Below are 17,364 nucleotides of genomic sequence, written 5' to 3' on the forward strand. Positions count from 1 at the left end.
TGTTACTTGTGGTTTCCTTTAAGGGGGAAAAGTGAAAACTTTTGTAATTAATTTGAAGCAGAATTCTCTTCTCAGCTTTATTTGAATGGGTTATAACCCAGGGCTGGGGAGGATTGGAAGGATGGAGAAGGAAACATGGGCGAAGAAGCAAAGCGCTCTTCTCTAGGGGCCTAGGGACACTTCCTCTTATTACCCTTCTAAAATTCATTTGTCTTTTTGCATTATTTCTTCAGTGTGTGATGAATTTCTCAAAACTTTTTTCCTTAGTACCCTCTTTTTTTTCTTTTCTGTCCTCTTCTGTCACACAGCCTCATCTCCTATACCTTTCCCTCCTACTGGTACCTCCTTTTTGTCCTGTGTGGGAAGTGATTCACCTCCTTCACCCACCAGTACCCAGCCTGATGTTTGGTCTAGCACAGACCCTGTAAAGGTCATGTTGTTGCCACCTTTCCTAAGTGACCAGGCACAGCATGTTAGTGTCCGGGGACCCTTCCGCCTCTTCTGCCAAGCCACAGGTAAGTCGGAGGACCCCTGTATAAACCAACATTTTCTGCATTAAAGGTCTGGCTATGTCGCCATGTACTGTGTATGTTTTACTTTTTTGATGTTTAAAAAAAAGAAGGAAGAAAAAAAAACCACGTTAGGATATATTGTGAACATGCTGTTACCCAGAACCGGGCACTGCGAATACTGTACTGTACAATGCAGGCTCTGATTTAGCAGCCTACTTTAGTGTATTAATCGTCAATTGACTTTAATAGGCTCACTTGCATGCCGAAGGAGTTCACTGAATCATGATTGCACGTAGATGTTTAGCAGGTAAAGATTTTCACTGCCGGTACACATGCCATTTGAAAAATACACTTCTGTTGGATTTGAATTTAGTGTATTTTTCTGGACCAGGTCAGTTATTCCTTTTTAGTCTTAACTTATTTCAAATGGTAAAGTACTTACAGTAATGGCAACTTCCATTTTATAAAGAATAGATTATCTGAGGTGTACAGGAGAAGGACAAAGCTTTTTTTTCCTATAGAAATTCAACATTTGTCTTTCAGCTTTTGTTTGGATAGTAGTTGCCTGTTTAAGCTAAGTGAGATTTAATGGATCTAAACAGGTCTTAAAATGTAACCTTATTCCTTAAAAGAAGAGAATATAGATATAGATTAATTTGAAAAAGTAGCATTGTTTCATATTGGTCTGTCTGTGAGTCAGTGTGTGTTAGTGTACATGGAATCAGATCAAAATGCGTAAATCTTTATTAGAGTAGGTCTTAACAAAGGCATGATTTGTATTTCCATGGCTAAAAAGAACAGCGGGAGGATTTCAACAGCCTGGTAATTGTGCTACAGATCTGGAATTTATTTTAAAATTACTTTTTTCATCCAGCAATGTCTGTTTTAACATGATACTCACGTGCTGCTTTTTAAAAATTGTCAGTAATCGTAATTGCCTTGGCAGTCGGCCTAAGCAAGAAGGAGCAGTGTCCTAAAGTCAGCCTCCTGAGGAGGTAGGGACAAATAGTGGAAGAAACTGTAACAGGAATCGGCCGTCCCAGAGGTGCGGTGATGGCGCAGGCAGGGGCAGGATGAGCCAGCTGTGGAAGCGTTTCTGACTTCTCTCCGAAAGCAGTGAAGGATGGGACTTTCTGTTACGGATGGGGGTTTTACTGCCTTTGGGAAACAAGGCACTTGGCTGATGCATCACACCCTTCTCTTACCCAGAATCACAACTTTATTCCATTGATTAAAAAAAAAAAAACAAAACAAAAACCCCACAAGTGCAAACCAGCATACCAAACTGATGGGCGTCTTCTGCATCTTTCAGGGGCCTGCATGTGAGGATGTATAAACTTACCCTGGGTCGGGGGGTGGCTAAGCAAATGCTTTTACTAGGGAGCTCTCTACTGGGATTTATTCACACTCCTTCGGTGCCTGTTGATATTTCTTTATATAAACATAGCTGTAATGGAACTTTATTTCCCTCTGCTATAAATATAAGGTAAAATGTGTTCACAAGGAGCAGAAGGGTAAAATGAGATGGGCAGAGAATTAAATGTTGTACCTGGTCTTCCGCATAAATGATATGGTGTCAGCAAATGTATGATGCAAATACATAGATTGCCATATTATCCAGTCAAAAACCTGAAGCTTATTTTTAATTACGTTTCTAACGTTATTTTTATGTGAATTACTGAATCTCTTCCTTTTTTTAATTGTAAATGTCTGCTTCAAGCTGTCTGGAAACTCAGCAGGAGTTGGTGAGTTCTCTTACTCATCTCTTACTCATCCCACATGTTTTAACCTGAAAGCTCGCCTAAGGATAATACTTTACAACCTTGTAACTGCCTCATTTCAACAACGTTAAGTTAAAGTGCATACAGCACAAACAGCCACTTGTCACATACTGTTATTTTTTTCCAGAAAGTGAGTTTTTCAAGAATGGAGTGCTCCTGCCCTTCCTGAAAAGGAAGGAATAAATCCCCCTTCACGAATCACCTCCCAATTCCTCTCTACTCCCCTGAAGAGTCTCACGTCTTCACGTTTCTCCAAAGACCTGTCTGCTAGTTACTCACCGGCGAATGTTAGGTTTCCCGTATACTTTCTCTAATAGAACTTTTCTCTCCCATTACAGAATGTTTAAACCCTTTAAAGACATTTGAGGCAGGCTTCAAATAAATTGAACAAAATACTACACCATCTGGTGCAGGGGAGAGGCAGGGAGTTGATGGTGTGTGCACCTGCTGTATCATTCCTCTGGTGTGCTCTGTTGAATGTAGGTATAGTAGAAACAGGCTTTTTCTAGCAGTTTTGGTTCTCCTTAAAAATGTTTTACTAACACCTCCTCCCCAAACTATAGAGTAGTATATCCTTGGCCATAATTTCACAGAAGAATGACATACTAGAAAATCCTGAGTATGCTGAGCAACAATTTAAATGCATTTATAATCACAAACAGTGCAAAACAGTACGCTTTATATTTGTATTTGTATTTCTGGCCTGCAGGTTCAGACTCTGTCAGTGTCCATGGTGTCAAGAAGTCTTACCTCTTCCCTTAGTTTGTCTGAAGCTGGAGTTTTTCCACAATGGTTTCTTAACTTTTCAGTCTCATTAAAATAACCCCTGGAGTGTGAACATAAAAGTTATGCAAACTCAGCAGTATACTTTGAAGGAGTTATTATTTCATGGAGATATTGAGATGGGTACCTGATAACACCCACGTACAATGCCTGTTCCCTGTGGTTATGCTATTTTAAAAGGAGTGCAAAGAAAGCTTCCCACATCCATGCGGGAAAAGATCCATAACTCGCAAGAATCGGAATCGCATGTGGTTTTCCTCTCTTTGGTGAAGAAGTTGCACTGAAAGGCATGCAGAAGGGTGGGGAAAATAGGAGCTGTGCTTCACCAAGCGCTGCTGCAGACGGAGCAAAACTCTAGGCAAAGTGCCTGCAGAGCGAGTCCGGAATGGACCTCGCCCGAGGCCGTGTCCGGGTGCCCGAGGGCTGGCTGTACCGCTCTCGCCGAGTGCTCCTGCAGCGGGGGTCTCCTGCACCCCACGGCGCGCCCGTTGCCCCAGGGAGGAGGAGCTCATCTGCCAGAGGCTGACTTGCCCACGGACAAGAGTAAGCTTTCTCTCTGGAAGTGGCTTTTGTAAGTCATCCTTGGGTGAGGTTTTTTTAGATGAACTGCATCACCCGTGATGCCCTGGGGTGGTCTGGTTGGTTGGCGTGGTGCAATGTATTAAGAGCTCCGTCGGGAGAGGCGTGCAGGCCTGCAGCACCCTGAGCAGAATGAGCCTGCGTAGGAAAGTGCTTTGTGCTAGACAACAAAATGTTTGCCTAGGACTACAAATTACAGCATTTAAATTACAGCATGTCAGTATCTTAAAATGAGTTTGTTTTACTTTGGTCGTTATTTTGTTCTACTCTTAACAGGAACACAAATATCAGACAGCAATTTTCCGTGGACATACATCTGTGTTTTATAACCAGTTGCATTTTCCAGCTAGTCTTTCTTTTTGTGAACTGTTGTATAAAGTAATTCCCAGAACGTCTCCTCTTCCTACCTTTGCGTAATGAGTGTTTCTTAATAATTATGCCTGTGGACATGATACATCATTTTTGAAACCTGAAAATGGTTTAACTGGTAGCCTAGAGAGGAAAAGCTCTGCATCTACCAGGCCAATTCAATCCACTGCACAAATATTTTAAAACTTTGTAAAATAATTTTTTAGCTTTTATGCAGTATATTTTGAGGTTTACATGGTGATGCTTTGTTGAAGGAATGCCCTTGACTTTCATCTGTATGGTTGTTCAGTAATTTGTGGTTGGTTTATCTTTATCCTCCTATGGGAGTGCCAGGTTTGTACCTCATTAAACAGTTTCATATCCCACTTTATGAATTAGCGTCTCCACAGACCTTTGGTGCTTTATCGCCTGCTGTCTACCTACAACTCAGTTTCAGCATCTTTGGCTACAGTAGTCTGATAGTAGCTGTTAATTTGTAATTCTGTAGTTTTGTACCACTTGTTTCAGTGATTTCTGCACTGACTTAAAGTCATCTTGGTATGATAACACCATTCCATTGTGTGGATCTGTGCGTGGCCCTCTTATATCTGACGCTGCGTGTAAAAAGAGCAGCACTGAACACCTTTGTAAGTGTGGGTGTTATCCTGGCTCTGATGGCTTCCTCCATAGTCACTGCTGTAAGGCAACTGAAAATTAATTTCTGTAAGGACTATGACATGGATGCTGGATTCTTAAATTCTGGCATCAACAGCAGATTTTTGAAAAATTTCTGTACAAGTGTCTTTTGCTGTGCACTTTTATATGTAAAGGCTGTGGTCAAGCTAAGAAATATGAGGAAAGGCATGCAAGAAGAACACCTTTTTCCTTTTTTTTTTTTTCATTAATATGTTATTTTCTTGTAAGGACTAGTGTAACCTCAATGTAAACATAATTTAAGCATAAGGCACATCAAGTTAAAAAAGGGCAGAGTAAAGAGGAGAAGCAGAACCAAGAAGGTCTTATTACTACTTCTTCAAAAGATTTCCTTCATTTTTTTTTCTGCTGAATAAAGTCTTGCCTTGCACAGTGTGCAGCTGGCTGCATTCATACAGGTTTTTCCTGTGCAATGAATAATAAGCTGCAGTTCAGAAACCTCTTCATGTGTGACTTCTGATAATTTATAAATGCTTAAAACATAAGAAGAGACTCTAAAATATCTTTTTCCCTGTGAGGAAATCAGTCCAGTTAGGACTAGCAGTTGTAGCCTGCAAGTAATTATTACTGTTGTAATGTGCTTAAAACGTTTCAAACTGCATGCAAGTTGTAGTGTATCCCATATAATACCAGTAAGTGTTCTTGTACACTCACTGGTAAATTTTATCAGCTGCATCATACGTCAGCAGAGGGCTTAGTTAGCTTAAGCCCATTGCATCGTTTTAAAAGTTTTTTTTGATTGGTAGCTGCACAGTTTGAATAAGCCATCCTTTTCAGAAAATAATTTGTCAAAAAGTCTCTTGAGACTAAGGAAAACAGCCGGTACCTATATGAAGTACCTGTGGTACCTGTGGGAAGCAGCAGCTTTGCTGCCGAGTTGTTTAGTTCAGTTCTTCAGCTTACTTCTGGAATCAGGTGCTGCACGGGCCGTTCGCAGAGACAAACTGGGTTGGTCACAAAAAGTCACCTTTTGAATTTCATATACGCGTTATTATGGGGGGACTACAAGAGGGCAAGAAAAAGAGGTATTGCAGAATCCATGGCAGCTTTTGTAGTATGACTAGGTATATATAAAAGGAGAAGTTTGCTTCACACTTGGGTCATCGAGATCCAAATGTAATTTCTAAATGACTTTTGGCATGTGTCTTCTCTCAGGAGAGAGGTTCACTTGCTGTATATTTACTTCTATGTATCATTTGCTTACAAGGTTTTACTTGATGTCCCAGCTTAGCCCTTCTTCTTTTGCAATTCAACATAAATATTTACACTGTTTTTCTCCTCACTAATAGGCAGCTCTGATTCAGTAATGTCTCAGCTTGCAGCGGTACACTGGTACCAACTCCTAAACCCTGGCCATGACTGAAAAGCTGGATTTCCCAGGGCTGCCTTAGTGAGACGTGATGGGTTTGGACTGGCATCAGAGTCTCTGGAGCATAACCCCAACGTGATGCTCTTTTCCTCAGAACTTCTTGTCACCCCCACCAGCCCTGTTTGCAGACTGACTACCTGTACGCTTCTCTTTCTTGTCTTCCCCATGAGAGCTGCAACCTGTAGACTTGTAATAATTAATCCCTCAGTGTGATGGCTGATTAACTGGGTATGGATTTGGAACACAGCTGTCACTGTTTTTTAACTATTTCAGCAGAAATTGCTTACCAGAGCTGTTTCAGCATGTCATGTGCATTGTCCCCTCAGTGGAGATGAAAATCTCATTTCCATCTCTTCCAGTCATCTTCCTGCTGGGTCTGTCTGGCAAACGAAGGAGCAAAAGCAGTAGCTTGCGCTCTCTGGAGGGCAGGAGTGATTTCTGGAGAGCAGGTTACACCCTGAAATCTGTTCTCCAATTTTCTTCACTTTATTTTAAAACAACGTAGTAGCCTTGCCAGCTGATGGGAGGGCCAAAAATAAGTATGCAAACTCAAGCTGGAGACTAATTTTTTCTGCCAGTCCCTAGTTCTACCTTGCCAGTCCTTCATTTAATTATTCTTCAGAGGCAATTATCTGGGTTCCAATTGCAAAACCTTTTTTTGGACCCACTCAGAGAATATCTAAATAAATGCTGTTCCTGCTGGGAAGTGTGGACAGTTACGAATTGCATTTTCATCTCGTAGGCAAGGCGGCCGTTTTCCCGGCCTGCTCTGAAGTTCCAACCCGAGAAGGCAGATGCCGCGTCCCACTTCCATCTGCGCGCGCTGGGCATCGCCTCCGCCGGTGACTGCCTGCTTCTGCCGGCTTTTCCGTGGTTCGCCTTTCGCGGCAGGCGCTCCCTGCTTTTAATCTGCCTCGACAAGGCGGCATCAGCTTGCTGTGGTGATGTGACAGAAAATGGACCAGTAATTTAACAAAGTCACCAGGTTTTTGAAGGAGTATGTCATGCGTTCTGCAGTATGAACTATCTGGTGTTCAAAGTAATAGTCTCTGTTGATGTTTCAGAGACATCTGTTTTCCTTGGCTTTTTAAGTGATTTTTTTTTTTTTTCATTGCTGTCAAGCTATTTCCAGTTTGTTTTCTAGAATGTATTGCTCCTATTTGAAAAACAAAACAAAACAAAAACCCACCAAAAACCGAAACTACCAAAACCCCTCAGTTCTCTCAGATTCAGGTTACCCACCCTGGACACTGTTTCCAGAAAACTGCAAAGATGCTTGTCTCAATTTAAAGATTCTTTCTTTCCCCACTTTTCCAGTGTGTTACCCTCCTGATTGCTTCATTTACTATCCATTTATTATTTTGTTAGCTTGTCAGCAACAGTGGCTCAGACTCCTACAGCTCAAGAAACTGTGATCAGCCTTGAATCTAACTTCCATTCACGTACTGGGTAGTGCTGGTGGTCGTTTTCCATATTAACGATTGACTAACCTCTTCCTGTGCTAACTTTGATCTCTGATTTAAAATTATCTTTCTGAACCCAGATTATAGTGTCTTAAAAATTTAATCCCTGCTCTGGATGAGAGCTTCCTATATGATCTTGGTTTTCTGAAATCTGGGATGTTTAGTTCAGTAGCATTCAGTACGGGCCAAAGCTGTAAGCTAGATAGCAAGCATTAAATCCAGATGCTACTCTTTTTAAAAATAAATAAATAAATAAATAAACTAACTTTTTTTTTCTATCCTGCTACATGTTGTGAGCTTTGGAAGGGCTTTTGGTGTGTATTGGGGAATACAGGGGAGTTTTTTCCCCAGCCTAAACTTCCTGTCACTGAGGATAGCCTCTGGTAGCAGTTCCGTGTCTAGATGATAGGAATTTGTGAAAAAGACTTTCTGTTACCCTGCTGGAATTTCTCTGTGGGATACCTGTCTGTTACCTTCACGGGATTTCTCATGCTCTGTTTCACCCAGCTCACCTCCCTCTATCCTGAAGTGTTTCTCTGAATAATTCATAGGGAAGCCTTGTTTTATGTTACCCTTCAAGAACCATGTTAAAAATTAGGAAAAACAGCGTGCTAAACCAGCAGCAATGCAGCAGTGCTTCTGAGCATTTCGCTTATACAGCTTCTTTTGAAATGTCTGCGCAGCTCCGCAGGCTGCAGCATTTGGCAAGAGGAGCTGGCTTGGCCGGTACTCCTTCTTGCTCCCCCACCCCAGCCTTATGTCAGTGAGCTCTACTTAATCCATAATCTCTTTTTTTCTCTTCTCTGCTTTTAAATTAGTATCTCCAAGCCTTCTTGAAAGCCGTAGGTCTGTTAGGATTTCATGCGTATATGGCAAATGCTTAATTTGGTACAGTTCAGTAGGGCACATCAGCATGCTGCTCTGGATCTGTAGCTGTATACTTCAATTCTTTACACCTGGGTTTATTTATTTATTGATTTATTTTAACCTAAGATCAAATTTACACCAATAATTCAGTGAATACAGGTAGACCGTGGGTGGAAGTTTACAAGCAGCTGCAGTGGTTTAAGTTTTTAATGCTACCTGTGGCTGCTGAAATTTTTCCTGGTGGAAAATCTTGAGGCAGAATCATCTGCTGACTGAATACATGGTTTGTGCAAACCTGCCTGACTTGATGTAGGTCAGGGAACCCATTTCGCCAGCAGAAGCTTACTACCTGGGCAGTACCCTCTCACTCAAAGTGCTGAAAGCAGCGGTATAGAAAATAAAATCTATACGGAAAAGCAGCAAACACTTCCATGGACACTGGAAATTATGAAGAGCTTATGCAGAGAAAAGGGTAGTTTAAACAGTGCAGCAAAGCTTTTTTTATTTTGTTTGGTAACTGTTAACCTTTCCCCTTCTAAAATCGTTAAGGTGGTGAAGTTGATTTATTAATAATATATTTACTGAAATTGAGGCGATGTTTTCAAAGTTAACTGTTTGAAATATCTTTCATTGTTGCTTAAACATAGCTACTTACTTATCTAGAGTGACTTGCTGTTTAATTCTCTGCTTGAATGTTATGTTTTAATGAGATGACTTTTTTTAAATCTTTCAAGCATTCTTAAAATGGATGGCAAAGTAAGTAGATCAAATGTGTTAGAAATTTGTATTTTAAAGTTTACACTAGACATGTAATTAATTTGTATTATAACAGTAGCAAATGCAGAGTATGTGTTCATATTAATTGCCTTTTGTTTTCAAAAAATACTTCTCTAACCACTACATCTGAGTCTGAACTTATCTCACTCTCGAGTTGTAGAAAATTTGCATTTAACAAATGTGATTCAAAGTTTTTGCAGATGAAGCTGTTTCACAGTGTATTTTTTCTATTGCTCAATCCTGAAAAGGAAATAAAAGTAGAGAAGCTGATAGCACAGTGCCTGAAAATCAGGAATAACCTGCAGTGAAACACGAAGATCAGTAAAAACCCTGACTAGCGCTTGAACCTAGATTTTGCTGTCAACTAACTTGTGTATGAGTGTTACTCTGTGGGGATTTCCAGTGCTTCTGACTACCCAGAAAACAAAGGTAGGGTAAAATTGCCCAGTTGCAACTTGTTAAGGGGCTGACCTGCAACAACACAGCTCGCACGATTTCCCACGTGAAGAAATTGTTTGATTTTAGTCTTTTGGTGAAATGTTGTGTCTAAACTGTGAGCTTTTGGCAGATCTCCGGAACAACTGTGATCTTTAGCACCAGAAAATACAGCAGGTTCTCTGGTGTGAGTAGTAATGTTTGGAGTAAGTTTAGGGAAGTGTCCTGCACTGAACTTGCCCCTTCCTTACATGGCCCTAAAATGGTATCTATCTTTCAAGCTTACGGTTTTAGGTAATGGCCCTGTTCCCATATGTTAGGGTTTGAACTACTGCAAATAAAACTTGTGAGCTTGTGGCTTTACTTGAGCACCTAGCTTTTAGCTTTACCATGCTAGAGTAATGACTCTTCTACACTTGGAAAAATTCATCCTGAGGCTTGTGCCGCAGCATTCCCACTTCTTACTGATCTTCACTGTGGTCAAGCTGGTCTTAACTTCTCCAAGTCAGCTGGAACTCTGCAAACACTATCGCTTACTTTCATTTCTGACTTACTGTGGCATCTGTTAGAAATGATAATCCAGTGTATTTGAAGGTAGGTTTCTACTCTTCAAGCCTATGTTTTGTTTGTTTGTTTTTGTTTGTTTTTTTTTTTTACTTAAAGATTTCTATCTTTCTGCTGTGCTTGCATTTACTTACTATTCCTCCTATTTGTCCAAATTCCAACTTCAGCATTAGTTTACTGAAATCATTTGTCCCGGGTTCCAGATTTCACGTGATTTTAGCGACACATAACCTACCGACTGTTAATGGTAGAATGAGTACAATCATCCATAAGACACCTTTTTTTTTTTTTTAAATGAGTGTGTGCTAGGCTAGCTGTTTTCAGTTCAGGGTATGCTTGTCCTCTCCGCTTTGTCGGAGCTGCTGCCCATCCTTCTCGAGAGATTGTTCTGCTTCCCTGCCTCTGTCCCTCAGAGATAAAACTCTACCAGGCTTTAACTAGATCATGTTCTCTATCATTCACCCTTACTCTTATTACTGGTTTATATCTCTATATTTGTAGTATGTTAGTTCTATTTTCAAATGATTTAAGAATTTAATATGATATGCTGAGGAAGTGCACAGGTGTAAAGACTATGTTGTTTTTTTTTTTTGTCTGCCTGCATGATTATCTAACATTTAATTAGTTTTCAGGACACTGACCTAGAATCAAATCTTTTTCTACAGAAAAATGCCACACTGATTTGCAATCTGAAATGCTCATAGTAAAAGCTGACTTCTGTATAGGCTACCTGTTCTCTCAAGACACACCTGCAAAAACAGTTTATTTTTCTTTTACCCCAAATTTCTCTTTACATCTACTCTTGCTAAGGCTAGTCTGGATCCTAGGCCCTGAGGGAGAAATAGGCATATTTTAAACATCAGAATTACTGCAAAGTTCTTAGTTTGGCCCAGATGTCTGTCTTTTAAATGAAAAGGCTCTGATACAGCCAAGTACACTTCAGCCAACCTTGCTAATTTTCTAGCAACAGCTGCTATGTCCTCTAGGCTACTGTCAATCTCTGATTTATACAAATTCTGTCCTTGCAGGTTAAGACAAATAATAGCAGCAAGGCTGAAAGATCAGATTGCTCTTTGTTGTTGATCCAAGCTTCTTCCAAGTTGTGTCTTGCCTAATTGCCTGCTGTGACTAATGGTTCTGTCTTTTTCCAATTCTGCTTCTTTCATTATTAGTTCTAGCATCTTTGACACAGTGAGTTCTTGAACTTTTTCCCCTCCTGGCCTTTACTTCAGATTTTGCAAGGTATGTCTCGGTTTCAGCTTCGTACCAGAAGCTAGCTTGATCAGCAGTAGGTGATGTGGCCTAGCTCTACAGGAAATCCTATAGGTAGATAGCACTGATGTTCATCACCGGCTCTATCATGTTTGTGGGGTAAGTTCCCCCTTGTGAGAATCCAGACAGAATTCCTTTATACACGAGCGCATTTGCAACTTTGGCTTGAACCTAAATTACCAGTGGTAGCTCCTTTTTATCCCAGGTTTTTGGCACCCAGAATTTCAGCTGAAGAAACCTAAGAAACATTACAACCAACCATTTATGCTTTTGAGCCTAATGTTGAGGTCTTAGGCTTTTGTTTTCTTTTCTTTGAAAAGACTCATCTTGTATTTTCTTACAAAATAAGCTGACTGACATTTTTACAGGTCCGGATGACTCCTATTTTGTCTGGAAGAAGAACGGGCAGAAGATGAACACATGCATCACTGAGCAATCTCATATGCTGTTGGATGGCAGAGTGCATGTTCTGAGTTGGGTGAAAGACACAGTATCAGAAAATACAGAATATAAATGTTCGTTTATCTCAAAAGTTGGGAACACAACATCAGAAGTGCGCGTCACAGTGGAGGACAAAGGTAGGCTGGTTTTGAATGTATGCCATGTTTGGCCTGACCCTGGTACAAGGAAAGCTCTGTAATTTTCACCCATAAAATATGTGCATGTCTGAAGGTGGTAACCCTTGCTTACTCTATTAGTATGCACTTCAGTTGTTTACGAATAGGTTTTAGAGCCATGAAAATTCCTTCTTCCACCTCCTCCCACAAAGGACTAACCTGCAAATTAGCAGTTATGATCTAGAAATGAAACCAAAACTGCTAAACTAATGGACACAAACTGGAAGTCAGATGACTACTAGAGAGTTAGAAATAGGTGCCCTGCCAGAACTCCACAGAGTAAGGTAGAAAAATTCTTTAATACCAAGGAAGTCAGATGGTAAAGAGAAACCCCCACTACCCAGGATTTTTAAAAATCAGATGATTTGTAAATCACCTGTAGTGGCATGTGGTCAGTTCCTACCTCTTCATTTGGACACCAGCTGGGCAGGAGGTCAGTTAGCTAACTTTACCAGCTGTGCAAGATCTTCAGGTACCCAAAACTGGCTGATGCAACTTCAGCATCATTTCCAACTAGCTTTTGAGAATTTACCCAGGCCTGGAGAAGCTCTGAATTAGTCTTTAAAAAGACAGCAGAAGCAATGAAGATGATATGGTATGGATTTTCTTGGCAGGGTGAAGGAAAAAGTTAATTATTTTTAATTAGCTGGTTAAAAACAAACACGAATTTGTCAAGAACAGCTCAACCCTTCTTTTTTCAGTGACAGAGAAAAGCAGTAAGAGTTACAAAAGTTGTCTTCCCATCACTCCAGTTACTTTGAAGTCTTGTCTTGGAAGCAGAATGAAGAGCATCTCTATGAAACTACTGTAAATGTGAAACACAGGGAGGCTTTCAGTGTGCTCCAAAAGCTTTACATACTGTTGCTAGTGTCCCAAAGGATAAATAGAAAATATTACATCTGTGTATGTCACCACCGTAGTGTTACATTCTGCAAGAAAAACTGGCAGAATTAGAACTAGAGTTTTATCAAAATGCAGTGAAATAGCCCTTCTTAAGTTCTCAATGGGATGAAGAATAACTATAACATTACTGAAAAATGGGGAAATTACAAACTGGACGTAGGCAGCTGCATCATACCAGGCCTGGGGAGAAGAATGGTAAGACCTAACTGGAGCATTCCTGTGCTTCTTAGATGGGTGTGAACTCTTAACTTGTAGGTTATATTTCTTAGACCTTGAATCACAGATAAAGGCACTGAATCTGTTTATGCTGGAGGATATCAAGTTTGCTGCAGAGGGGAAGAGACACAACCATTTGAACAGAACTGACTTGCAAATAACATGAGAGGAGGTAAAGCAAAATGAAGGACAAGATGGTGGCTTTTGTTTCTTCTAGCCCAATCCTCCACAGGAAGTACTGTAACTGAATAGGTATCAACTTACTGCATCGTTATGTAGTTATGCAATCATCCCATGTACAATTCTCAGGTAGTGCTGGTCAGGATGGATGGACCAAAGAATTTGATACCTGGAGAAGTGCCATCAGTGAGCATGACAAAATGATGCAAAACTGGAGGAAAACGTGGGTAAGAATTTTTGGAAAAGATATCTCCTACAGTGCTTTCTACATGATGCACTACAGTCCCAATTTTATAAAGAGCCTATGACACATCTGCAACCTAATCTATTTATGTAACAAAGTGATTAGCGTTCCTGTACACGTCATCATTCTTGACCCTCTCAGCAGTAAAATCTGCTCGATCTATGACATATTATGGTTACGTCAGCTTGTTCCTTCAGTTCACTAACCAAGTGCTAATCAGTCAGTAGCTGTCATCCTGCCCAAAACAGTAAGTCTGTGTATACTGAATGTAGTAGATTAATTTCATCACATCTATAAACTAATTGAATTGCAGAGACTACTGGACTTCATAAATGGTATCGTCCATCAAAGCTGGCCTTCCTGTAAAAATAGTCCATACTTAGCTTTTAATGCTTTTCTCCAACAGTTATAACAAAGATAACTTTTGACAACTTCTGGATGTGGAACACTTAGTATAGGCAACCTTTAAACCCCATTTTAATTTTAAAGCAGTATTAACACATCATTCTGAACTTCTTCAGGAGAGCTGCAACAAGAAAAACAGCCTCTAATGGACAAAGGAATGAACAGGCTAGAAGGAGAAATGTATGCAAGTTAAGAGTACTGGGTACTGTAATACCAGAGCATTCAAAGAGGTATTTGCGAGTGCTAGTACTGGCATTAAAACTGATATTCAGGAGAATCACCTGAAGCTTGAGGTAGAAAAGGAATATACTTACTGCACCGAAGAATAACCAAGTTACATGCTACAAGAGAGGCCGCCCATGCCATGCTGGAACTACCTCTGGTTTTCCGATGCCAGTTTTTTCAGCTTAATGAAGAACAAAAGTGGCCTCAGTAAGACTTGTGCTGCGCAAACAATGTAATATGATGTATGGCTTCTGTTTTGAGTTCATTAAGCAAACCAGTTAATTTTGGGCTTGTGGATCTTGGCATATGATTTAGAGATTAATAATAAGATGTGGATCACATTTATGTAAAAGCACTTAAACTGGCCCATTTATTTTCTTCTAATGTGTTTACCCTTATACTGTTCGCAGTGTTTTGAAGAGCACTCCCTTCTGGTGTCAGTAAGTTCATTCGTTCAAACACATTTCCTTTGGTAATAAAGTTTCTGTACCAAATAAAGAACTTCTGACTAATGCTCAAAATACAGATAGATTACAAATCACCCAAGTTAAAGCAGACTCTTTAGTTTTTGCAAATTATTCTTCTATATTTGAGATAACTGTGGCAGCTTTAAAAAATTCTATGTTAAATGAATTCTGAGACTATAATTGCATCAAGTTCACATATTCCTAGTGAACAACTGCAGACTGGAAATGTGAGGGCCTACTTAATCCACAGTGAAATTGTTTTACTGCATTGCTGTTCAGAGTTTTGTCCTTCTGCATCTAATAAACAAAAGTCTGAGTCATAAGTCAAGTTTTCTGTCTTGTCTTCTCAATGTTTTTCAACAATCTGGAAGCAAGTAAGATGCCACCTAAGAATCACTACAGCTTGAGTCCATGGGGACAGCCACTGCTAGCAATAGCAGAAAGCTTCATACTTAGGGATAAGTTATCCCCTAACTGGTAAGATTTAAATTAGATTGTTTCTAAATGACCCTTTTTTCTTTTTTTTTTTTTTTTTTTTAATACCAGATCACCTTGTGGTCAAACAAACATGCAGGGTGAAAATTCTTAAACACACACCATTTTCCCTATTTTTCACTTTGGCAATCATAAATGAATGCTGATGCAGACTTCTGACACCAACATTCAGAGGGAATTTTTCCCCATTGTGTTTCTCTTGCAACATCTTTTATGGCTAAGAGACAACTATAAGAAGACTCTTCTTGAATTGTCCCTCCTCTATTTGTTCAATAGATTTGGAGCAGACTTACTTAAGTTTAGTTCCATGGTGGAGTGGGAAAGTAAGGCTTTGTAAGATTGAGGTCAGAGTTTTAAATGAGCATAGCTGAGCTTTGCCCTGTCTCTGCAGCAAAGTACTGCAAGTAGTAAAAAAAAGATTGCCAGATTTTTTGTTTAGCTCAACTTTGTGACAAAACATCTGTGTAACAGAATTAGTGAACACAGCTGTGACCCCTTATAGTGAATTTTTTTGCTACATTATAAGAACAGGAAATAACTCTCTAAGAGTTTAAACAACCTGTAATGTTTCCAAAGTAACTTTTCAAGCTCTTCTACAGTAAGACAAAATAGAGAATACGCCCAAAAACCCAAGAAGCTGTTAATGTGATCTTCACCAACTGGTCTCCATTCCATGTGGTGACTAAGTTTAGCAGTTTCAGAGTTTTAGATGTATATCAAAGTAGCACAAGTATGAATAAATCACAACTTACCTCTGGATCAAGGATATCTGCTGGCCCAAACCATCTTTCATCCCTGGAATCTTTCACCCTCAATTTCCATTTAAGATTAGAAAAAACTAATACAAAAAGATCATCATTATAACTAGTGACCAGCTGTGCATTTCAGCTTAAGGCTGGCTTCCCTCATCAATGTTCCTCCTCAAAGCTGGCATTTCAAGTATCATTAAGTACCCATCAGAAGAATTTATTTAAGTCACAACCATACTTTATAGAATCAATATATTGTAACAGATTTTATACAATTTACATTCTACAAAATTGTTTGAATTTAAAAATTAGTTAAAGTTTTTGTATCGCTTCTAACTTCACAAGGCAGCTACTTTCCAAAGTATTGCACTACAAATGGTCAATGTGGTGAAGCACTTACAGACACACTTCAGAGATGCTGGCAGCAGCACATGGCATCTATAGCATCTTTCAGAACAGCTGACAATTTACAGGTGCATCCTCCAATTACTTTCTTTAGGCTTGTCCTCTTATGTCTGCAACTTGTAAACAACAGTATTTATCTAGGACATTCCCACTAAGGTGCTCCACCACCATTATGAGCACACTTTGTTTTCAAAATTTCATCTCCTGTAAGATATAAATTTTATTTTGTATAAGACTTATAAATTTTCCCTACCTTAGATACAAACTGAGATTGATCAAAACTCTTACATATATACACTAACACAACCCCAAACTGAAGGAATGAGGAGTCAGTCAGCATGGAGAAGGTACAGATAAGATAGCAGGCTCGCACATTTTGCTGTCCTTCAATATCCTATAACTTCAAAGCAGGACCTATGATAAACTAGTCTCAGTAGCAGCAGAAACATGATCATTGTACACTTAATCAACTTTACAAAATTTCTAAACAGAGCATTTTCACTTCAGGGATTTCAGACCTTTGTAGTCCATGCTCTCTGCTTTACACCTGCTGTATGATCCCAGAAGAACAAAAATATCACACAGAAGAGCTAACTGGGAACTTGAGTCATCATGGCCTTCCTTAATTAGTTTCAATCAAGCTGCCTGCCCAGAATTCATTTCTTGCTGACTGGAAGAAAGTGACATTGATGCCAGCCTTCTATTTAGAAGAAAAAAACAAAAGCAAACCCACAATCAAAAAACAGTTGGACGTTATTTAAACAAGAGTTAAAAATAAGAAGTAGCTCCCCACAAGCCCCAACCTTCTAGCTCATGGAATCTCTTCCCACATAAAATTATCTTTCTAGCAAGTTCTTTTGGTATACTGTATTGCTAACAAATCAATGCTAGTCCATAAAACCATTAATGTATGCCAAACCAGTTCAAGTGGTTCGGGGCTAAGACAATTTGCTGTTGTCATCTGCTACAGTAATCAGCCAAATACATAGAACAT

The 17,364-nt window shown here is 39.7% G+C and overlaps 1 protein-coding gene across 2 annotated transcripts in view; it reads left to right on the forward strand.

Annotated features, from left to right (window-relative positions):
• The window catches only part of SEMA4D (semaphorin 4D), a 101,780-nt gene extending 87,348 nt beyond the window's left edge, over window positions 1-14,432 (forward strand). Inside the window, exons 16-19 of one of the 2 annotated variants that reach the window (XM_087741216.1) lie at window positions 309-515; window positions 11,833-12,042; window positions 13,510-13,607; window positions 14,146-14,432. In XM_087741216.1, the coding sequence (XP_087597342.1) occupies window positions 309-515; window positions 11,833-12,042; window positions 13,510-13,607; window positions 14,146-14,175 (545 nt within the window). In that variant the 3' untranslated portion in view covers window positions 14,176-14,432. Of the gene's footprint in view, window positions 1-308; window positions 516-11,832; window positions 12,043-13,509 lie in introns of both variants that reach the window. The other variant, XM_087741215.1, reaches the window with a different exon arrangement.
• The last annotated feature ends 2,932 nt before the right edge of the window (window positions 14,433-17,364 follow it).

Source organism: Nipponia nippon, unplaced genomic scaffold (genome assembly GCF_047370975.1).
Source record: "Nipponia nippon isolate SJK-2023a ecotype South Korea unplaced genomic scaffold, ASM4737097v1 scaffold_8, whole genome shotgun sequence".
Taxonomy (NCBI): Eukaryota; Metazoa; Chordata; class Aves; order Pelecaniformes; family Threskiornithidae; genus Nipponia; species Nipponia nippon.